Source organism: Doryrhamphus excisus, chromosome 3, assembly GCF_030265055.1.
Source record: "Doryrhamphus excisus isolate RoL2022-K1 chromosome 3, RoL_Dexc_1.0, whole genome shotgun sequence".
In the NCBI taxonomy this organism is placed as follows: domain Eukaryota; kingdom Metazoa; phylum Chordata; class Actinopteri; order Syngnathiformes; family Syngnathidae; genus Doryrhamphus; species Doryrhamphus excisus.
The window spans coordinates 2,543,771-2,568,019 of NC_080468.1; the positions used below are offsets into that span (position 1 = coordinate 2,543,771).

Consider the following 24,249-nt stretch of genomic DNA (forward strand, 5'->3'; position numbering starts at 1 on the left):
TTACCGTCTGTCAGCTCAAATAGTTACCAGTGACGGGACCAATATTGCTGATGTTTGCATGTTGTCAGCAAAGACGCATCATCCGGAATTTTCCTGCCACCAATCATTTGCTTGGAATTGATTATGACCTCTACTAAAAGTGCTTCAGGATGTTAAGGTGCTGTGTGCTAATTGAACCCATTAGCGATCAATAATCACCTCACTCAGGTTGTCTTATTTTTTATTTTTTTGCATACACTAAATGCACCATTAAATAAAAATTGTGATTGCACACATTTAACACACTTATTACCATCACGAGGCGGCACAGCGGACGAGTGGTTAGCGCGCAGACCTCACAGCTAGGAGACCAGGGTTCAATTCCACCCTCGGCCATCTCTGTGTGTGGAGTTTGCATGTTCTCCCCGTGCATGCGTGGGTTTTCTCCGGGTACTCCGGTTTCCTCCCACATTCCAAAAACATGCTAGGTTAATTAGCGACTCCAAATTGTCCATAGGTATGAATGTGAGTGTGAATGGTTGTTTGTCTATATGTGTCCTGTGATTGGCTGGCCACCAGTCCAGGGTGTACCCCGCCTCTCCAGCACCCCCCGCGACCCTCGTGAGGAAAAGCGGTAGAAAATGAATGAATGAATTACCATCACGGGTGAGCTGGAGCCTATCACACCCAACCCAGCATTTACATTCACATCAATGGGAAGAGTTTAGTCTCCAAATACTACTATGGGTGTTTTTGGACACACACAAGCAAAAAGCAGAACATGCAAGTTCAAACGATGTTTATTTCAAAACATAAGCGCATGCAAATGAAGTTAGTGAGTAGGCAGGGAATGAAATAATTCATTTTAGTCGCTTTAAAAATATGGGCCAACATGGGTTATTTACATTGATGTTACAGTAAGCAGCTGGAGTTGGTGTTAAAAAGCCAGCAAGTTCAAAGAGTGTAAAATCAGCTTTGACCTGATTCTATACACTCTCTTATCTCCCTTAAATGTCAAGTAGCTGAATATGCTGATCACGGCATGAAAGTACTTATAAATACGCTGTCCTTGAGCCACAAAGATTAGATTTTCCATTTCAGGTGAAAAGCCTTTGGAAATCCAAACATCGGACGCTGATTGTGGAAAAATGGAAAGGTTACTGAGCCTTATCTGCAATTATGCAAAAAACAGAGCGATTGTTCAAGCCCGTGATCAGTGCTACAAAGGGAATTGACTGCCTTGATGTTGCTTACAGCGTTCTCCTGTCACACACGGATGTGTAGCATACAGCTCATCCTGAGGGACAATGCAACCTGCAGGAGCTGACTGTGCACAGCTAATACCTTGACGTGAGTGCTGAATTGCCAATAAGGAAGATGAAGTTCTAAATGCACCCTGTAAAAGTATAAATATTGCTAAATGACAGGCACGGTGGAACCTTGGTTAGCCTCATTAACTTGCTCCACTAACCAAAACGGATGCTCACTGAATGTTTCTTTTCCCATAAGAAATAATGGAAATCCAATTAATCTATTCCAGAAGGCCAAAACTATTTACACAAATTTTAATAAGTTTTACACTTGTACATTCGTGTGGAAAAGTGTTAGCTCCCTTCCTGATTTTTGCATTTTCAGTCACATTTAATGTTTCCAATCATCAGACGAAAAAAAAATTAGTTTTTAAATGAAACTTTTTATTATTAAGTAAGAAAAAAAATCCAATCCTACATGACCCTGTGTGAAAAAGTGATTGCCCCCCTGTTAAAACATAGCTTTACTGAGCTCCATTAGTCTGGAAAAGGTTACAAAGCCATTTCTAAAGCTTTGGGACTCCAGCAAACCACAGCGAGAGCCACTATCCACAAATGGCAAAAACATGTGGTGAACCTTTCCAGGAGTGGCCGGCCAACCAAAATGACTCCAAGAGCGTAGCAACGACTTATCCAAGAGGTCACAAAAGACCCCACAACAAAATCTGAAGAACCAAATGCCTCACTTGCCTCAGTTAAGGTCAGTGTTCATGACTCCACCATAAGAAAGACACTGGAAAGACCAAAAAGAAAGACCAAAACCACTGCTGAATAAAAATAACATTAAGACTCATATCAATTTTGCCAGAAAACATCTTAATGATCCCCAAGACCTTTGGGAAAATATTGTTTTTGTCTGAAAAGTTGAACTTTTTCGAAGGTGTGTGTCCCATTACATCTGGCTTTAAAGTAATGCTGCATTTAAGAAAAGATCATTCCAACAGTAAAATATGGTGGTGGTAGTGTGATGGTCTGGGGCTGTTTTGCTGCTTTAGGACCTGGAAGACACGGACCAAAAAAATTTGCTGTTTACCAAAAAATCCTGATGGAGAATGTCCGGCTATCTGTTCGTGAATGGCCGAAGAAAAACCAAATGAAGACTTTGGAGTGGCCTAGTCAAAGTCCTGACCTGAATCCTATTGAGATGCTGTGGCATGACCTTAAAAAGGTACTTCATGCTGGAAAAGCCTCCAATGTGGCTGAATGACAACAATTCTGCAAAGATGAGTGGGCCAAAATTCCTCCACAGCGCTGTAAGAGACTCATTGCAAGTTATCACAAACGCTTGATTGCAGTTGTTGCTGCTATAAGGGTGGCCCAACCAGTTCTTAGCTTTAGGGGGAAATCACTTCTTCACACAGGGCTGGATTTTATGTTTTCATCCACTAATATAAAAATGTGTTTGATGAGCTGAAACATTTAAGTGTGACAAACGAGCAAAAAAATAAAAAAGCAGGAAGGGGCAAACACTGTATGTAGCATTTATGCTAATAGCATGTTGACGTTAACCACATTACAGTGATTTTTAAAAATAAATAACTTCAAAAAAGGTAACAGGATTGTGCTGAGATTTGAACCCCGCCCATTCATAGTTGAATTATCATTGAACGTACAGAAAAACGGAGTTAACTTACGTTTGGCCTTCCCATGACCTGCAGAGAAACTGAATTATGCAACTTCCTGTGGGCCATGTGATTTGTACAATTTTCCAAATTTCGAAGAGGGGTTAATGTGTTTGGTTCTGAGGACTGAGTGAAAACCCAACTACAGTACACGACTAAAGTGTACATTTTATTTAAATTGTTTTTTTAATGCATTTATAACAGTGAAATGGACAGACATGGAAATATATTTTCAGTTATGCTCTTTGTGATTCAGTCGAGTCTTTGTGTTTTGATTGAACCATAAAAATACACTTTTTTTCCCCCACCGATAAATATTAAGCAATCTGCAATGCATCACTATTTTTGAACATGCTCTCCTGTCAGCAACGCTGACACGAAGCCGATAGGACGTTGACAGCTCCACTTTTACACTCATTGTGTCATCCGTTTCATTTCATGCATTTATTTTTTTCGGAGAAAGGGAAAAAAAAAAAGACTGGAGACAAGGAATGTGAAGTTGGGTCACATGGAAAAACCTCTCCTCTTATCTTTCCATCAACACCTGGGACTATAAATAGTTTAGTTGGAGAAGAAGGGCTTTCATCTTCAATGCTGCCCCATTGCAGCCACAACATGAGAGCAACAGTGCCCCCTAGTGCAAGACAACGTTATTAGTCAGCAACTGAACCACATGCAGGGGTATAGCTTGCTAGTCTGCAGGCGCAAAGCTTCTAAAGCAGGGTATTTTAACTCAATTTCTGGCAGTGACAGTATGTTTTATTTCTGCTGTCCCTCTGCATTGATCCTTTCTGAGATGAAGGGAATTGCTTCTGTTTTTAGCTTCTCCAGCTCTTTTTTCACCGCCTGCAGCTCTATCCTCCACTGTCAGAGCTCTGGGCGCACTGCACCGCTCTGGGCTGAGTCAGGCGTCCGTATGACAACGCCGTCATAACCTGAAACAGATACAGCAGACGATAACTCTTTAGGGAATAGAGCAGCAAGTCGAGGCCATCAAAGAGATGCTGAGTTTAGGATCTTATATATATGGAAGTCTATATCCGAAAGCTACACGAGTTGGGATGTTTGAAACTTGATAAAGAAGTAAGAGTCTTAAAATCCTCCAGACTGTTTTTTTTCCAAAAGACTTTCCCAACTGGTGTAAATCAACAATTCCCGCTGAGTTCTCACTGTTGGTTGAGCCAGTGATTGTTTAAACAAATCTTTGTTTTTTTTTACCAGCTGCAGTCCATCCTAATCCTTCGCCATGTCAAGGTAAAATTAGGCCTGCAACTCCTTAGACCAGGGAGTGTCCAAAGTGTAGCCTGGGACCGTTTAGGGACCATGACTGCATTTTTATTGTCCCTTGGCAAAGGTACGATTAAACAAGAATTTTTTTCCAAAATGAAAAAAACATTAAGTTTACAGTATAAAGGCAAAATATTAAGAGTGTAAAGTCATAATCACTCATTCGCTACCAAATACATCTATTATGTTTTAGTTTTTGTTGGGGGTTTTTTTGCGGGAAAGGCAAAAAGATGTGATGATGCAACTGCACAATAGAAGAGATCATGTTTGGTGCAGGTTTAAGATGTAAAAACAGCCACAGTCTTTCCCATGTAATAGAGAACTCCACAGTAACCAGGAAGTTATAAAGCATGGAGCAGCGTAACGTGCAGGCGGTTTGGGAATTGAAGGGAAATTGAATTTTCAGGGGAATCTAAAAATGCCGTCTTGTCTTTTTTGTGTAAACCCACAAAATTATGACCTGCCGCCGTCATGTGACCAGAGTTTAGCGCTGCAGACACGGCAAATTCTCCTGATTATTTTTTTGTCTGATGCTGCATAATGACTTGTCGGAGTAATTCCACTTCTCGTCTGTCACTGAAGATGGACAGCCGACAGCACGCAGTCAAACAACGGGAGGGAAAGTAACGCAGAGCGATTTGTGACATCTGATTTTTTTGAGGCAATATAAATGCATTACTCTTTTGAACGCATATTGTTTTAAGAATCCAAACTCTTTAAGTGTTCCCACCAATTTCCAACCACCAAAATCCGACCAGAACTCGGCTCCAGGGACAAAGTGGGGTGGGGTAGGTCACCGTTGATGCACTACACTGCTGATGGAGATGTTTACTAGGAGACCTCTAAAAAGGGACACTCACTGAGACCATCAAGAGGAGAGCCAGCATCACGCCCAGCATGATGTATAAATGATTGGTCAATCCGCCAGCCCACAAGGGACCCAGGATGGTGGCGAGGCCCCCTACCGATCGCCTCACGCCTTGACTGAATCCTTTCGGTGACACACAAACAAACAAACGCATGAAAAGTAGGCGAGAATGTGCAACATGTGATGTGCAAGCTTTCAAGGTCACCTTGTGTTTTCTCTGCCGTGACTTTGGAGAACAGAGACACCTGAGACACGGCGACGAAGGGGAGCCCCAGCAGCTGGAGGAAGACGCCGATGACGAAGGCCGACATCTCCCACTCGTAGTTACCTGGCAGCAATGCCACAATAATATCAATGCGTTGCTCAGTTGCTATTATGTAACTCTGTTAAGGGTTATGTAGCAGAGCCTTCCTTATTGGAAGCCGTCCTGCTGACATCACCATTGCATACCTCCGGAAACTACCATATATTGCCCTTCTATCCGAGCGCCCTCCCATTTAAATCAGGAGTCCCGAACGCTATTATGTCTGTTTTGAGTGTGAAAGTGCTAAGTCACCGCTGTCACCCACACACCAGATAATCTGTCTAAAGCAGGGGTCGGCAACCTTTACTATGAAAAGAGCCATTTCACCCACTTGCCCACTAAAGAAAAATAGCCTGGAGCCGCAAAACGTTGTATGTTTAAAACAACATTGGAGGGGAAAAAAAAAGACGATTTGGAGTACTCTTGCTAGTACTGGAGATAAACTTTTGTTTTTAAATGAGCTCTAATTTATTTTTTAGAATCGTCAAATAACTCATTAATAATAATTAATAACTCAAATAACTCAAAGTATTACTCATTTCCCTTCATGTTAACCTGTCAGAGAGAACTGGATAGCATCCTGTCTGCTCATTCAGTCACCAGTCAGAACTCAGTCAGGATGCATTCATGGTCTCACACAAAGTTGGATTTTTGTAAACTCATAACAAAGACGTGCATTTTCACCACACGGGTGCTAAAAAATATTCAAGCATTGCAAAGGGAGCCGCAACAAAGAGGCTGGAGAGCCACATGCGGCTCTGGAGCCGCGGGTTGCTGACCCCTGGTCTAAAGCAACCAAACACCAGACTCGTACCAAGCCCAACTTTCTATTTATCGTGCGCTTTAAATTCAGTCCGTGTGAGAGTGCGCTATAAATCTCACTTTCTGATGCCTTAAAATTTGAACTGGACGTCCAGTTGACAGCTCAAGCTTTTAGATTGATGGCCAGCGCATTCAGCTCTCACACAGTGGTCCCTGGTTTGATCCTTGGCCATGTCCAGGGACGAGTTAAATTTGGTCTAATCCCTCGTTTATCGAACTTAATTGGTTCCTGATCCGACCGTGATATGTGAATTTAGGACCTTCTAAATTAGGATTTTTAACATCATTAGCGCCCTCTAGATGTGACAGAACACCTTTACACGAACCCATTTTTACTATTGTGCCTGTGATAATTCAAACCTGCAATAAAAGCCTGTTGTTCTGCTGATCAAGTCTGATCCTTGTGTGTCTCACCGAACATTACAGTAACAATACTGACACCTAGTGACCAGTGTGGAACACTATTTGAAGGCATCTTTTGAATGCCTTATATTTGTATTTTAGTTTATTTAGGCCTTTTTATGTTTGAAAATACTTCATTTAGGCTGCACGGCGCCGAGTGGTTAGGGCGCAGGCCACACAGCTAGGAGACCCGAGTTCAATTCCACCCTCGGGCATGTCTGTGTGGAGTTTGCATGTTCTCCCCGTGCATGCGTGGGTTTTCTCCGGGTACTCCGGTTTCCTCCCACATTCCAAAAACATGCTAGGTTAATTGGTGACGACAAATTGTCCATAGGTATGAATGTGAGTGTGAATGGTTGTTTGTCTATACCAGGGGTCAGCAACCCGCGGCTCCAGAGCCGCATGTGGCTCTCCAGCCTCTTTGTTGCGGCTCCCTTTGCAATGCTTGAATATTTTTTAGCACCCGTGTGGTGAAAATGCACGTCTTTGTTATGAGTTTACAAAAATCCAACTTTGTGTGAGACCATGAATGCATCCTGACTGAGTTCTGACTGGTGACTGAATGAGCAGACAGGATGCTATCCAGTTCTCTCTGACAGGTTAACATGAAGGGAAATGAGTAATACTTTGAGTTATTTGAGTTATTAATTATTATTAATGAGTTATTTGACGATTCTAAAAAATAAATTAGAGCTCATTTAAAAACAAAGTTTATCTCCAGTACTAGCAAGAGTACTCCAACTCGTCTTTTTTTTCCCCTCCAATGTTGTTTTAAACATACAACGTTTTGCGGCTCCAGGCTATTTTTCTTTAGTGGGCAAGTGGGTGAAATGGCTCTTTTCATAGTAAAGGTTGCCGACCCCTGCTCTATACGTATGTGCCCTGTGATTGACTGGCGACCGGTCCAGGGTGTACCCCGCCTCTCGCCCGAAGACAGCTGGGATAGGCTCCAGCATGCCCACAACCCTCGTGAGAATAAGCGGTAGAAAATGAATGAATGAATACTTCATTAGGTACAAATATGTAACATTTGCTTAAATATGTAATAATGCCACTTGTCCTCATTAGAATGGTCGGAGTATAAATTTGCAGTATTAAAATCCTCTCTGGTACTGCAGGTAAGAATGGTAACGGTGTCCGGACTTGAGCAATCTGCAGCACAATCATGCACGAAATGTCCCTTTTTTTTCCAGAAATATTCCTGTATTTTCAAACGCAAATATTGACTGTAATAATCCTGGTGTGTAACTTATGCCTACCCACCTGACTGGAATGAGTTCAACATTTTTAGGGTTACTTCTTAATCTAAAATAATGAATGCATAGTCACACTATACTCACATTCAAACAAAACCATACATAATTCTCAGGAGGTGCTTGTCACAAATAGCCGATACAATTCCATGACTAAAATGCAGTTATTTAACGCTTTTACTTGCTGGTACAAAGTGATCTATCTCGTGTTCAGTTCTCCAGCCCTTCCTCCTTCCACAAATGGCTTGGCAGCCCCGCGGAGAGCTCTATCTGAGAGTGAAACCTCTGCCAAGCGAGCAGCCACTCCATTTTTTTTTTTTTGTTCTGGGCCGCTCTGCACTGCGCACATCTTTGTGTGAATCTGTGCCCACTCGGAATGTTGGATGTTCTTCTCTCCAGTCAAATCCTGTAATCTTATTTTCAAAATGCAATTTCATCAATCAGACATGCTTCTAAACGGACCAAGACAAAAAAAAAATCACGTTTGCACGTATCTCAGCATTTAGATTGCTTTCTTTGTTTTGCTGTTTCAGCCTTAACAAATAGCCTACAAATGCATGATATGCTTTAACAAATAGGATTCTCGTCTAATGAGATTACTCTAATCCCTTTATATGTACTCAGGCAATTTCCCGCTCCAGCACCTGTCGTTTGTCATCACAGTGAAAAAAAACGTGACAAGCCGAGACAGACGCAAGCCAACATGAAGACGCAGGATCCAGTTTTGCCTTCATGGTCTCCAGCTGGCCTTACAAATGCTAAGTGATATCATTTACACAGCAAACCCACATCAGCGCATATGTAACCAAATATGGTTCCAAACCGTACGGAAAATAAGCGCGTGTACCACTGCATGCATGTTTTATATTTACGAAGCAGGCCGGCACCTTGAAGGTTGCAGAGGAACACGAGGCACCAGATACAGGCGGTGCAACAGATGACCAGGCCCACCGCCAGCACTGCACGGTCCGCCACCTTCCCGCTCAGCCAGCGAACAAAGAGGAAGCCCAGGATGACCTCCACGCCGCACAGGCTGTACATCACACTGTTGCCCAGCTCGCCAAAGCTGAAGTAGCGCTGCGTCAGAGGAGTCACCATGGTCTGGGGGTTGTGAAACATATTGTTACAAGGTCGCCCACATAGACGAAAGGGTTCAGTCAGAGGAAGATTAGAAAAACCACTTGAAATTCCATAAGCATCACATACAGCAGATCAAAGGAAGTGTTCCTTTTTTGATATGAAAATGACGACAATGGAGACCGATACTGTGTCAAAGCAATTTAACCATTTATCCATTAACGACTTGACAACACGGGTCTACAACCAAAATGATTCTGGAACAAAAGTAGGGACATTTTTCTTGGTTTAGGTCACAAATAAATAAGTAAAGAATAAATAAGTTAGATTGACCATAGTTTCCAAGATACATTATTTGGTCAAAATAGGACATTTATTCAAAGTTTCAGCTAAAATGATGCTGAGGTTCTCATTGGGAGTGACCAGGATGGATAGGATTACGAATTAGAGTCCTTGGAGATAAAGTCAGAGAGGCCAGACTGAGATGGTTGGGACATGTCCAGAGGAGAGATAGTGAATATATTGGTAGAAGGATGCTGCCAGGTAGGAGGCGTAGAGGAAGACCAAAGAGGAGGTTTATGGATGTAGTGAAGGAGGACATGAGGGTAGTTGGTGTGAGAGAAACAGATGCAGAAGACAGGGTTGGATGGAAGCGATTGATTTGGTGTGGCGACCCCTGAAGGGAAAAGCCGAAAGAGAAAGAAGAAGAAGAATTGAAAATAAGGCAATTAAACGATAATTTATCAGAACCTAGTAGCAACCGGTTCCATCTGAAAGCCTGTCTGCACATTCCAATACATTTATTTTAATATGTCTGGAGTTTTGACATCAAATCTCTCTTGGAAGTGGACAAAATGCATGAAAGTGCAGAAATTGACTTTTGCATCAGAGTTTTGTGGAAACTACATGGCAGATAATTATAAGCAGCTGGTGACAAAGTCCTACATAGCCCTCGGCTGTAACATGTCACTGAAAATACACTTTTTGCATTCTAGATTTCTTTCTATCGATGGCCTGCTGCTCAGTATAAGAGACAAGCCAAAAAGCGTCGTTCAGATACTCAATAAAGGGAACGTTGTTGCTTTAAGTGATACTTTAGCTTGTTTTCAGACACCTGATGCTTTAGCAAGAATGCAAAAATGCATAATTAGGTAAAAAATAAAATAAAATACATAAGTCGCCCTAGAGTTGCATTTTTTGCGGGTAATTTATTTTCCAAACTACTTGACCAAAACGGACATTACGTCCTCTTGGAAGGCAAGTTCTAACAATAAAAGAATAGAGAACAGGCTGAATAGGTGTAAGATATGCTAACACAATAGTTATTCAGCTACACAAAAAATAAACATAAACAGAAAAGGTGTCCAGTGTTTATATAGCATAAACAATTTTTTCATTTATAAGTCGCTCTGGAGTATAAGTCTCAGGAAGAGCCAACCTATGAAAAAAAGTGTGACTTATAGTCCAGAAAATACAGTATAAACAGATGCAATTTTGATGTATAACAATATCATTAAATGTCTTGAATGTGTTAGCTACCCAGAACAGTTATTAATTGATTTTCATATCATCTTATCAAAATAAATTAGATTTAGGCACTTTTATCTTGGAAAAAGCTGTTTCTTCTTCTTCAGGATTTTCCAAATGTTTGAACTGACTCTGACCAATGATTTCCCATTTTCTTGTACATTGTACATACTCAGATTTTCATGCTGTTTTTACCTCTAAATGCAGTCTCTACAGGCAAAACCTATCCTTGCAAATGTGAAAGTAAGCATAGACATATACGGCTATTTATTGACGGAATTTTCTTGTCTCTTTTGTTTCCACTTTGTCGTAAGTCGAGAAACCGGAAGTCGACATTCTGGGAAACCCAACCGTTTCCAGTGTACAGCAAAAATAAAGGAATTGACTTCACTGTTCCATTATTTTTGGAGGGTACTGTAGATTCCCAGGCTGAGGTCAAGTGTCAAAGGTCAAAATAATGTACCCCCCTCAATGAAAAGTCGTTGTACGCTGAGTAAACATACTTTTTTTACTATGAATTTCCGTTACTTGATCAGTTTCTCAATGTACTATTTTTATGGGTTTGAAACTCTGACAATCTAAAGCAGTGTGACGTGAGGACTTTTAGGAAATTCCTGCTGATGGGTGCCGTCTGTGGCAGCTCTCACCTCCAGCGCAGTCTGATTGAAGAGAGTGATGAACTGAGCCGTGAGGAGAACAATCACCTCCTCCCTCAGGAACTCTACAGGGTGAAAGACAAAGAGCGAGCGGCACTGAGCAACCAATAGAGTAAAAAAAAAAAAAAAAAAATCATAAAATCAGCTGAAGTGCTACCATTAAATTGAAAGCTTAAACTGGCGATTTATGCCGGGGAAGGAGAAGCTGAAAGGGAAAAGAAAACTTGGGAGCTTTACGATTGAAGAGGCAGGCTGTGCACAACTTGGCCCACGTGTGCTTTCCGTGGGAGATAAATGGCTTGCTTGTTTTTCTTACATCCAAACTGCAATGATGACAAGAACAAAGTGTATTCTTATCATATCCAAATTTTGATCACATCTATTCCAGTCGGAATTGTGGAAAAAAGGATTTGAGTGAAAACTGAGCGGTGCTTGCTGCTATATTTGGATGTGTTGGCCAGATGGCAGAAGGGAACTGCTTGATATTTTACACCATGGTGTCAAAGCTAGGATGAAGCCTTCTATGGAATGTATAGCTATTAGGTCTTCTTGGATACATCTGCACAATCATATCCGATATAAGATTATCTAAGCATGCTCAATTTAATTCACAGTGTCAGTGAATATGTTTGTTATTTGGCTGTAAAGACAAGAACCTCCAAACTGGATGGCGTTACACTAAACCAGGGGTCTCAAACTCAATTTACCCGGGGGCCACTGAAGCTAGGGTCTGGGCAAGGCTGGGCCGCATCAGGTTTTCCAAAAAAAAAAACAACCCGCATTTATTAAAAACTGAAAAATATACAAACTTTTTCAGTGCTTTGGTTCCGATTTTCTACAATAAAAGCTCTGATAAAACATTCCACTGTTCTCAAATATCTTCATTTTTATTTTTCTGCACAAAATAAGATGAAAAATAATTAAACAAATCAAGAATAAAGAAAATCAATCAATCAGTAATAAATAAATATAATAATAATAATAATAAAACGGCAAATAATAAAAACTTAAGAAAGCACATATAGTTGGTGGGTAGACAAATGATTTTTTTCAGATTAAAATGAACAAAGCATTATTAGAGCCCTGTAGACATGACAAAACACGACTATAGTCACATTTATACTCTTTTTATTTACAACATATTGCGCAACTGCAGGGTCTTGAGACACATGCTAACTCGCAAACTAGAGAGCTAGCGACCTAAACGGTAGCCTTCAAGTTATTTCCTTTCAACTTAAATAGCCAAAAACTTACCACTTCCACAATGATAGGGAGGATAACTATTAACAGTTATTTAACCTTTAACATGAACATGAATCAAACGTAATCATTTTTTCTGGGTACATGATACCATACAGCATCCATATCTGTATCAGCATCACTTCTGACACCATATGTCACAGAACATTGTGGAGTAATACCCTTAATCCTTGTACACAACTGTAGTGACAGTACACAAGGTACCCTATACCAATATTCCTCTTCCCAAAATCTGCATGTCTAACCATCCTACTTTTGACACCAGAACTCCAAGGACAAGGATACTCTTTATCTACTTTAGATCCGTGTCTATTTGTTTGGAAAACCTGTAAACTGACCAGAGCTAGGGTCTTTGCCAGGGGTCGGCAACCTTTACTATGAAAAGAGCTATTTTACCCCCTAGCCCACTAAAGAGAAATACCCTGGAGCCGCAAAACATACGTTTAAAACAACGTTGGAGGGAATTTGGGGCTATCAAAGTAGTTCAGATAACAAAAGACGAGTTAGAGTACTCTTGCTAGTAAGCTAGCAGTAAACTACTGTAAACTTACCTGATGTTCTGCCGCAAACAAGTTCCCATGCAGCTGTTTTTTTTTTAAATTATTTTAATTTTCCTTCATGTTTCTGCCAGAAATCAGTCAGGATGCATTCATGGTCACACACAAAATTGGATTTTTTTTTTTAAACTCATTACAAAGACGTGTATTTTCCCCACTCGGGTGTTAAAAAATATTCAAGCATTGCAAAGGGAGCCACAACAAAAAGGCTGAAGAGCCACATGCGGCTCTGGAGCCACAGGTTGCTGACCCCTGGTCTTTGCCATGGTTGCCCGATGGCATACACAATATAGTCAAGACTACGTGATGTTTTTGATGAATTATTTCTTATTCTTCAGTAAGATCAAAAGTTCAACACCAATCTGGGTGGTGTCTTTGACACACCGAACTCCTGTTTTTCTTTTTTTTCCCCTCCTACTTGTATAAGCTGATAGATGAGCACCTTTGCTTTAGTTGGGGCTTTTGAACAAAGCTCTCTCTGCACCCTGCTGAGACCAAAACCTTTGTGATTCCCTTAATATTCCCTTTCTTCCGTGTCTGTGGGCCGGGAGACTCGCATTGAAAATCTCCCAGATGTGTTTCAGGCAAAAAAAAATAATAAGATAGACCTCACAAATTTTCAAAGTCCACATTTTTAATGATGTGTTTAAGTGTATGATGTGTTCCTAGAGCCTGTTTATAATCAATAAACATGACAATTATATACAATTTCCTATTTTTTTTCTCCTTTTTTTTGAGATCAGAAGCGCCTTAAAGGTCACCTCTAAAGTTTTGTTTTTATGATATGTAAAAGAAAAAGTCATGTTCTACTACACATCTTAAAATAAAGCCTGGAGGTCTTTGCCAACTCTCTGCTACGGATGTCAGAGCCTCAACTTTTAGCAGTTCCATTATCTTCTGTGAATAGGCTAACTTGGAATGATGTTGATGTTAAAATATAACCCCGCTCACATATGCTAGTGTTGCTAACGTGCGTCTGCCCCAACCCAATCCTTCATCTATTATGTTGGACCAGTGCAGATTGACAGTGTATATGTAAAAAATAGAAAAAGTACACTATAGCACCTTGTTGTCCGGCACATCTGGGAAAAATGTAGTTTTCCAAAGGTTTTCCAGTATGAAGCGCCTTTTGAAGGTCATGCCACAACATCTCAATAGGATTCAGATCAGGACGGACATTCTCCTTCAGAATTTTTTGGTAGACAGCAGAATTCATGTTTCCATTTATCACAGCAAGTTTTCCAGGTCCTGAAGCAGCAAAACAGCCCCAGACCATCACACTACCACCACCATATTTTATGTCATATGTCACAAAATATTGGGGAGTAGTACCCTTAATCCTTGTACACAACCGTAGTGACAGTAAACAAGGTACCCTATACCAGTATTCCTCTTCCCAAAATTTGCATGTCCAGACCATCACACTACCACCACTATATTTTATGTCATATGTCACAAAATATTGGGGAGTAGTACCCTTAATCCTTGTACACAACCGTAGTGACAGTACACAAGGTACCCTATACCAGTATTCCTCTTCCCAAAATTTGCATGTCCAGACCATCACACTACCACCACCATATTTTATGTCATATGTCACAAAACACTGGGGAGTAGTACCCTTAATCCTTGTACACAACCGTAGTGACAGTAAACAAGGTACCCTATACCAGTATTCCTCTTCCCAAAATTTGCATGTCTAACCATCCTACTTCTGGCACCAGAATTCAGGATTTTTTGGTAGACAGCAGAATTCATGGTTCCATTTATCACAGCAAATCTTCCAGGTCCTGAAGCAGCAAAACAGCCCCAGACCATCACACTACCACCACCATATTTTACTGTTGGTATGACGTTTTTTTCTGAAATGTGGCATTACTTTTATGGGAGACACACCCTCCGAAAAGTTGAACTTTTGTCTCATCAGACCACAGAGTATTTTCACAAAAGTCTTGGGGATCATCAAGATGTTTTTTGGCAAAACCGAGACAAGCAACAAATATTCTTTTTGTTCAGTAGGGGTTTTTGGTCTTGGAACTTGGAATTTTTGAGGCCTGTGGTTCTTTGAATGTTCTTGTGGGGTCTTTTGTGACCTTTTGGATGAGTCGTAAATGCATTGTTGGGGTCATTTTGGTTCTGCGAAGGTTCTGTGTTTTTGAGATTTGTGCATTATGGGTCCCAAAGCTCTCTTTTTGGGGGGTTGTAACAAACGTGCAAAAAATAAGAAATGAGGAAGGGAGCAAACCCTTTTTCACACCACTGTATGCTCCAACTTTGTATGTTTTGTTATTATCAAACAGACAAGACACAAAATTCCCCAAATGTACAGCTCCTCATTCAAACTTCATAATGCAAAATGAAAATATGAGAAAAAAAAGATCACAAACTGAGTGGAGTGCATCTTGCCGACTTCCCCTTGTTTTGCTTCTGGACTTGTAAACTTTTCTCAGCACAAAATGAATCAATAAGAAGAATGTTGACCACATCACCGATTCTTTCTCCATTTCATCCACAACTCAACTCAGCAGGCTGGTCAATAAAGAGCGTCGACTGTCCATCTCGCTATTCCTTTGCCACGTTTTCACAGAGTGAAAGAATCAATATCAAGGTCTGGCGTGTGCACACATACGGAAAACACGCACAACGTCGCAGTGTGGACTTGTTCATCAATACGGGCATTTAAGCACTGTTTACATGTAAACCGACACTCCTGTTAGACATGCGTCATTCAGACAAGCTGGAAAGAAACAACTGTGGTCAAATCAATAAAATGGAAATATGATCTCAGATACGACAAAAGAATACAAGTTTACTGAGCGCAGGGAAATCAATAAGTGTGAAGCCTGTCTTCCTTTCTGAAGAGGAAATCTCATCATCCTGACAGGAGAAGGCGAGTTAAACTCACTCACTCACCTCGACTGGCGCTAAGGCTGTTGAACGGTTCGGAATCGGACCAGGGTATCTCATGGGGTGCTTGCATTTCAGATGAGGAGGACGAGGGCTCCGATTGGTGGGAGGTGACAGCTCTGTACGTGTGCACCTCATCATCTGACCCCATCAGCGGCACCTCCTCCTCGTCCTCCAGTTTGAGGTCCACCATCAGGACTGCCCCCTCTGTGGTGCTGATAGGTGGTACGTCCCAGTACATAGCCAGGACCACAAACTGCTGCAGCACCCACAGCAAACACATGAACATCTGAGGGGAAGAGTAGGAAATAGACTTGGTCAAATTATCGCCGGCGTGAGTACACCCTGGACTGGTCGCCAGCCAATCACAGGGCACATATAGACAAACAACCATTCACACTCACATTCATACCTATGGACAATTTGGAGTGGCCAATTAACCTAGCATGTTTTTGGAATGTGGGAGGAAACCGGAGTACCCGGAGAAAACCCACGCACGCACGGGGAGAACATGCAAACTCCACACAGAGATGGCTGAGGGTGGAATCGAACTCGGGTCTCCTAGCTGTGTGGCCTGCATGTTAAACACTTCCACTCCATTTAATATTTTCATTTTACAGCATAGAAAACCTTCTAAATATTGTTTTAAACATTATTAGAGCCCTCTAAACATGATGTAACACCCCTATGGTCACTTTTATGCCCATTTTACCCAATATACTGAAGAAAAAATAAGTCATTTAAGACTGTACTTGTATGAGAAAGAACAGCTTATGGTGTAAAAGTGTTCTTCAAGTTGTTGTTCTTCCACATATAAAACCTTCTAAATATGGTTTTAAACATTATTAGAGCCCTCTAAACATGATGTAACACCCCTATGGTCACTTTTATGCCCATTTTACCCAATATACTGAAGAAAAAATAAGCCATTTAAGACTTAACTTGTGTGAGAAATAACAGCTCATGGTGTAAAAGTGTTCTTCAAGTTGTTGTTCTTCCACATAGAAAACCTTCTAAATATGGTTTTAAACATTAGTAGAGCCCTCTAAACATGATATAACACCCCTATGGTCACTTTTATGCCCATTTTACCCAATATACTGAAGAAAAAATAAGCCATTTAAGACTTAACTTGTGTGAGAAATAACAGCTCATGGTGTAAAAGTGTTCTTTTTCAAGTTGTTGTTCTTCCACATAGAAAACCTTCTAAATATGGTTTTAAACATTATTAGAGCCCTCTAAACATGATGTAACACCCCTATGTTCACTTTTATGCCCATTTTACCCAATAAACTGAAGAAAAATAAGCCATTTAAGACTGTACTTGTGTGAAAAAATAACAGCTCATGGTGTAAAAGTGTTCTTCTTCAAGTTATTGTTCTTCCAAATTGTGCATGTAGCATACATTGACGCCTGTTCCAAGTCTGAAGAGGAAGTTTAACAAAACACCATAGAGGAGTTTCTCCAGACTGTTTTTAGGGGAACCTCAGATTACTGATCAGGATGTTATTTTACCCCAGGAGATGTAAACTTGTTCACAACAAAGGGTCCAAGTTTGAAATCACACAGCCGCAGGAACAGGTTGAACGCTGGCCCTGGAGAGAAAGCAGGAAGAGCTTTAAAGATGAGATAGCATAAAAGACAGGATGTGGAGATGCTAGCTGCGCCGTGGAGATTTTTGATTTTAACTCTTGCAACCCTTTCTTGTGATATTTCTTAAAAAGAGAGGTAAAAGTATGCCTTTTTTCCGCATGCACGCGTGCGACTAACCCACAAGGAGGCCGGCTTGTCGGCAAGCCATGATGGCTGCAAAGATGCTAGCTCGTTCATCCGGCTGGGTGCTCCTAGTGATGTAACCAAAGATGGACGATCCTGATCCTGCACCGACACCTGAGAGGACAACAGTATCCTTCTGTTGCAAGCTCAGAACGTCCCGATACGTGTGTGTGTGTGTCTGTGTGTGTGTGTGTGTGTGTGTGTGTGTGTGTGTGTGTGTGAGCATCACCTGCCACAAGACGACTGCATAACAACATCCACTTTGAATAGCCAATAAAATACATGAAGTTACCTGGAGAAAAAGTACAAATTATTCATTCATTCATTCATTTTTGACCGCTTTTCCTCACGAGGGTCGCAGGGATGCTGGAGCCTATCCCAGCTGTCTTCTGGCGAAAAGTACAAATTATTTTCAGGATATTCAATTAATTTCTAGAGTGAAACAAATGTTTGACTTTGCTCAAGGACCCTTGGTAGGTATATATAAAATACTGTGCCCCCATTATAAAGATACTTTAATGATATCTCAAACTTTTATGTCTTTAGTATTGTCCCTGTGGAAGATATAATAAAATTGTTGCTGAAACGTGAGAGGCGTACTTTTGTGAGATACTGTAATGTTGAGACCGGCGAGTGAAGAGTGTCAGAAGTGATACCATAAAGTCGCACTGTGCAGAACATTTTGCCTTTTACTTTCATTTAATATCGTCAAATCTGTGTTTTTAATGCCCCAGTTTCCATATGATTTGATTTTGAACAGTAATGAACCGCAGCAATGACTCATCCAAGAGGTCACAAAAGACCCCACAATAACATCCAAAGAAGTGCAGGCCTCACTTGCCTAGGTTAGGTACAGTGTTCATGAATCCACCATAAGAAAGACACTGGATAGTATTTTAATGACAAAATAACTACTATTACTACTACTACTACTACTACTACTACTACTACTACAGTAAGCCTCGGATATATCGGATTCAATTGTTCCCACTGGTTTTGTCCGATATAAGCGAAATCCGTTATATGCGTATACCGGAAAATGTCAGTTTTACGCATATATCGGATTTATATCCGGTATATGCGTAAATGGGATTTTATCCGTTATAAAAAGGCACTTCCTTGACTATGTTTCCAATGTACCTGGACGCGCAGGCAACGCTGCAAACGCTGCAAATGACGTCGTATAACGGCCTGTCACGATTCTGCGAATCGGAGCGCCACGATGCGGCCATCCGATATATGCCAGGGAAATTTCATGGAAATGCATTGGAACGGGACTGGAGATTTTGTCCGAAATAGGCAAAAATCCGTTATAACAAATCCGATATATGCAATGAATTTTTATTGGAAATGCATTACAGAAAAATCGGTTCTTTTTTATTTGTCCGTTGTGAGCGAATTTCCGATATATCCGAGTCCGATATATCCAAGGTTTACTGTACTACTACTACTACTATTGACTGTTTTTTTGCATGTGTTTGAACTATTTACAGATGTGTGCGTATGTGTATACCATAGACGCATGTGTGTATAAACTGTTTATAGACCAACAACAACAATGGCGTCACCTACGTCTTCCCTATCCTTCGCGATCGCAACAGATCCAAATTCAGACAAACTCTAAGTAGTGAATGATTTTACGGCTCATCTCAATTTTGCCAGAAAGCATCTTGATGATCCCTAAGAACTTTGGGAAAATACTTTTACGGAAAGTATGTGTGTGTCCTATTACATCTGTCGTAAAAAGTAAAAAAAAAAAAAAAAAAAACAAGCAAGAGTAAAATATGGTGGTGGTAGTGTGATGGTCTAGGGGTGTTTTGCTGCTTCAGGACCTGGAAGACTTGCTATGATGAATGGAACCATGAATTCTGCTGTCTACCAAAACATCCCGAAGCAGGATACCCTTTTCACACTTAATAATAAAAGTGTCATATTTTTTCACAACACTGTACATAATAATATTGATAGCATCCTTAATAGGGTCACATGATCTTGATGTTCTTATGGCTTGGCAACTTACCGGCAATCTCAAATAGATTGGCGAAGAGAATAATAGACTTGGTAGTTCTACTGCGGTCTGACCAGCATCCAAAGAACGGACCAATGAGAAGGCTGCTTAAACTGAAAGCAGACAGACCCAGACCCAAGAAGTACGGAGGGGCATCTAAGATCTGGAGATAACGCCATATTGTTGGCAGAATGACCGCTGAAAACATCAGAAAGGGAATGAATGAATGAATGAATGAATGAATATGACTTCATTTATATGTATTTCCGTTAAATCCGATGCAATGGAGATATTTATGTGAAGGCTTCTCTCATCAAGAAATGATGTACTCACCATACTCTATGCCACTCAGCATGAATATTAGTCCAATGGTAATAAAAGTTAGATTCCTCTTCTGGAGATTATCCATGGTGGAACAGGAAGGAGCTACACTAGCTTCTGTGCATCTGCTTGCACAAATGTTATGCAGTGGAAAAATCTGATAATAAGACACACCACACTTCCAATTACAGCGTCTTGCCCGGACAATAAAGGGAAGTTGTCATTTGGAAGGGTCATTTTGAAACATGATGAAAACAAGCATCATGGGAAGTTGAGGCTCGGCCGAGGTGAAAAATCGAAAAGCGGGTCAAAGAGCGCGAAATCATTCAGTAGTAGCCTGCTTCCATTCAGCATTTATGTTAAAGATGTGATTCTCTTTGAGTCACATCTGCGATGAAGCTCCACGCTGCAAGCTTCATGATCAAGGAAGTGTCTCAGGTTACCAGGTGAAGTAAAGTACACGAGGCTTTATGCATTATTCATTTTGTTTTCTACAGTTTCTTCAAACACAGCACATTCTCTCTAAAGGCTGGGGACACCACGATGAAGTATACCAAATGTGCATTACTGAAGGTTGCAGATCAACAGGCAGGACCTTGCCGTAATCTGTCATTCATGTATTTTCAGACCACTTTACACTCACTTTCACTAAATTTTTAATCTAAATCTTTCATCTAAAACCTACATTTTTGGCACTCTGAACACTGTGCTGCCCATTTATTTTTTTTATTTAAAAATGTTTTATCATAGGCTGCATAGTGGATGAGTGGTTAGTGCGCAGCCCACACAGCTAGGAAACCGGAGTTCGATTCCTCCCTCAGCATCTCTTGTGTGGAGTTTGCATGTTCTCCCCGTGCATGCGTGGGTTTTTTCCGTGGACTCCAGTATCCTCCCACATTCCAAAAACATGCTAGGTTAATTGGCGACTCCAAATTGTCCATAGGTATGAATGTGAGTGTGAATGGTTGTTTGTCTATATGTGCCCTGTGATTGGCTGGCCACCTGTCCATGGTGAATTTATGGTTCAGTTTATGAGAGCAAGTCTTTCAGGTCCTGAAGCAGCAAACAGCCCCAGACCATCACACTACCACCACCATATTTTACTGTTGGTATGATGTTCTTTTAGCACACAGACCTCACAGCTAGGAGACCGGAGTTCGATTCCACCCTCGGCCATCTCTGTGTGGAGTTAGCATGTTCTCCCAGTGCATGCATGGTTTTTTTCGGGGTACTCCGGTTTCCTCCCACATTCCAAAAACATGCTAGGTTAATTGGCGACTCCAAATTGTCCATAGGTATGAATGTGAGTGTGAATGGTTGTTTGTCTATATGTGCCCTGTGATTGGCTGGTGACCAGAAGACAGCTGAGATAGGCTCCAGCACGCTCACAACCCTCATGAGGATAAGCAGTAGAAAATGACTGAATGAATGAATGTTCCAGACTAGTGAGCGCACCGCAACATAAGCCACACCCACCAAATTGTCAGTATATACAGGTGTAACATAAGATATTTATACAGAAAGACACACGTATAAACCTTGCAATCCTACCTACACTCATTGTTCCCAGTATCCCTCTTTAGCTCGTTAGCCATTTTGATTTGAAGAGCTGCACCGGTCCACGCAGAATCTGTAGTAATTCTACATTTGTGTTTGCGACAAGTGGCAACACCTTCACACCCTTTTTCTCCCCTGTCCCGGTGCAAGTTTTCAAGTTCTTATGTTGTAAAGTGTGCTTATTTGTGCCTATGTTGCTGTTTGTGCCTCACTGTTCTCCCCCTTAGGAGCGTAGTTTGGAGTTGCTTTTTTATTGTCTTGGTTAGCAGCCTATTAGCTTTCTGGTACTGGCACCAGGGAATCGAATCACAAATGAGTCATTCAAAATTCATACTTTTTTGACTGACTTTTTTGACCTTTCACACGTACTTATCTGTGTTAACCTGTTCAATCTCAACTTTTGGACCGCTAGCTACATATTTGAATGAAACCAGTTATTATTATTATTATTATTATTATTATTATTATTATTATTTGAATGAAACCATGTGTTGCTAATTGTGCACTTTGGCTGCATTTGTCTGAAGGTATTAATTAGCTCCTTGGAAAAAGCAACATAATATTTGGAGGACACTAGCATTGGCATAACAAGAGGAAGATGAGCTTGTAGCAGCAAGCTCGCTGTCAAGAGTAGGAGGCCGGATATAAAGGCATGCATTTCCAATTTTTTTGTGAGCAATTTTTTTGTTTATACATTTTTCCTAATTGATAGCACATTTTAGATGAATGTAAGCTTTACAAAATCTGTTTCATTCAGGTGGATGCAATGACTCAAAAGTTATGGAGTGTTTAAAAATATAACACCATCAAAATATGTTCGCTATTTTTAGCTTTTAGCACAACAAAAGCTCTGATGCTGTTGCTATTGATGACCTACTTGACATACGCAACGAAAAGCTATCCAAAGAAAACGATAAGGTACACAAAATTACAGTAGTTAATGAGGAACAAACTCACCACTAATCATTAGTTCCACAGTAACTACTCTAAATTAGTGTGCCTTAGTCGTTGGGCACTCGAGTTTTACTGTAATTAGTTGCGCGGTACTCGAGTCACGGCTTTCTTCGGCTCTTGCTGGTGTCCAAACGCATTCAATGTGTGTTATTTCGATCTTTAGTGCATGTAAACGCATCTTTTAATTGATCAGTCCTTATTCGCACATTTTGGTCCACTTACCAGTTCTGAACTTGTAACCCTCAAAACTTTCGTTGTTTTTTATGAGTGCACAAGCAAAATATAGCCATGAATTATACCAGAGATGATAAATAGCCAAAGCCGGTCTATTGGACTGTCACATAAAACATATTCAGTCTTTATTAGACTCCGCCAAAGCAAGTAGGCAAATACACAAGGAGGCTGGGGACAATGAATTTACTAAGACAAGGAGGTGGTGATGGCTTAAGTTCATAAACAAAAGAGTAGCTGACAGCTCGGTCGGCGTTGCCAAGATACTGTTGCCGTGAGCAATAATCCCATCTTTGTTCACAAAAACAATAAAGTCAGGTACTTCAGTAAGTCCAAACTATAGGTTGAGAAGGCAATAACAGTGGCATACAAGACGTGCAAAGAGGGAAATAAGAACCTTTCCAACTCCCTCTAGGTGGTTAGCAAATACAGACACACACAGCAGATTTACACTACACTTACATACACTGCAACTCGGTTTTACAGGAGTTCTGCTTCTGGACTACTGTGGAGGTACGAATTGTATTATTTTTTTTTTTTTATGTTGTTATGATTTATTTGAACCGGTCTTTTTCAGGGGGGATTGATTATACAAGCAAGCTTAAATGGGTTTCTCCATATTTACCAGCATAAAATATGGAGTTTGACAGCACTTATTACACCAATAGAGTAATCCCTCGCTAATCCGACTATGATAAAGTAGGATTCCTTATTTATGAATTGAATATGTTCATTGTTAGGGCGGAGAAAGCCTGTTTACAAGTTTCTAAATATGTTTTTTAAACATTACTATAATCATCTAAAAACCTTTACACTCGTATTGCCCAATATAGTAGACATATATATAAGCCATTTGAGACATAAATAAGACTTATGTGGGGGCAGAGGACTGGGTGGAATTGTAGCTTTTAGCTTTACTGTAGCTGGGTTACGGCTGCAACACAGCAATCGTTTTTTGATCGGACAAATCTTAAGTCAATTTGATCACGTGTTGATCACTACAGCTTCTGATTGGACTGTTCATCACGTCAAAGCTAATGAATGTTGATATGATTGCAAGGTTTATAGTGTGTCTTTCAGTGTGAATATCCCATGTTACAGTGTGGACACCTGCAGCTTATATATGTGCTATGTACTATGTATGGCTTATATTACAGAATTTACAGTCATTCCACCATGCAATAAAAGGCTATTGTTCCAGCGATCAAGTCTGATGAGTGTGTGTCTCACCGAACATGATCGTGACATGACCAACACCTTTCGACCAGTGTGGAATACGACATTCCAGAATTTGAATGCATCTTCTCAATGCCTTATATTTGTATTTTGGTTCATTTAACATTTTTTTTTATAACTGAATTAGTTTGAATTTGCATATATTTGACTAACAATTCAGTCTGATTTATTAATTAATGAGTTTTTGAAAAATCGTGAAAGAGTGGAGGTGGATGTTTGAAGTGTGAAGTCGAGAAGGACAACCATATTGGTCATGGGTGGCCAAAGTGCAGCAGCTTGTTTTTTTAATGGCCCGCGGCACATTGTAAAAAATAGTAGAAAAATGTAAAAAAAAA

General features: G+C 40.6%; 1 protein-coding gene across 1 annotated transcript; it reads right to left on the bottom strand.

Annotated features, from left to right (window-relative positions):
• Positions 1-3,420: 3,420 nt before the first annotated feature.
• On the bottom strand, positions 3,421-20,024 carry mfsd8l2 (major facilitator superfamily domain containing 8-like 2). Its single transcript, XM_058067790.1, has 11 exons — positions 19,949-20,024; positions 19,628-19,813; positions 17,837-17,899; positions 17,602-17,721; positions 17,347-17,426; positions 15,838-16,120; positions 11,099-11,172; positions 8,735-8,948; positions 5,272-5,394; positions 5,059-5,189; positions 3,421-3,846 (listed from the first exon to the last, which is right to left on the bottom strand). Exons 1-11 carry the CDS (start codon positions 20,022-20,024, stop codon positions 3,766-3,768), a joined length of 1,431 nt encoding a protein of 476 aa, XP_057923773.1. The 3' UTR covers positions 3,421-3,765.
• Positions 20,025-24,249: the final 4,225 nt, after the last annotated feature.

Bases quoted from the DNA above. Each gene is read 5' to 3' on its own strand.
- mfsd8l2 (XM_058067790.1), bottom strand. From the start codon at position 20,024: ATGGATAATCTCCAGAAGAGGAATCTAACTTTTATTACCATTGGACTA. The intron at 17,900-19,627 runs GTAAGTTGCCAA...CTTTTTCTCCAG, and splicing joins CAATCTATTTGAGATTGCCG to GTAACTTCATGTATTTTATT. The intron at 16,121-17,346 runs GTAAAATAACAT...TCTTCCCCTCAG, and splicing joins ACAAGTTTACATCTCCTGGG to ATGTTCATGTGTTTGCTGTG.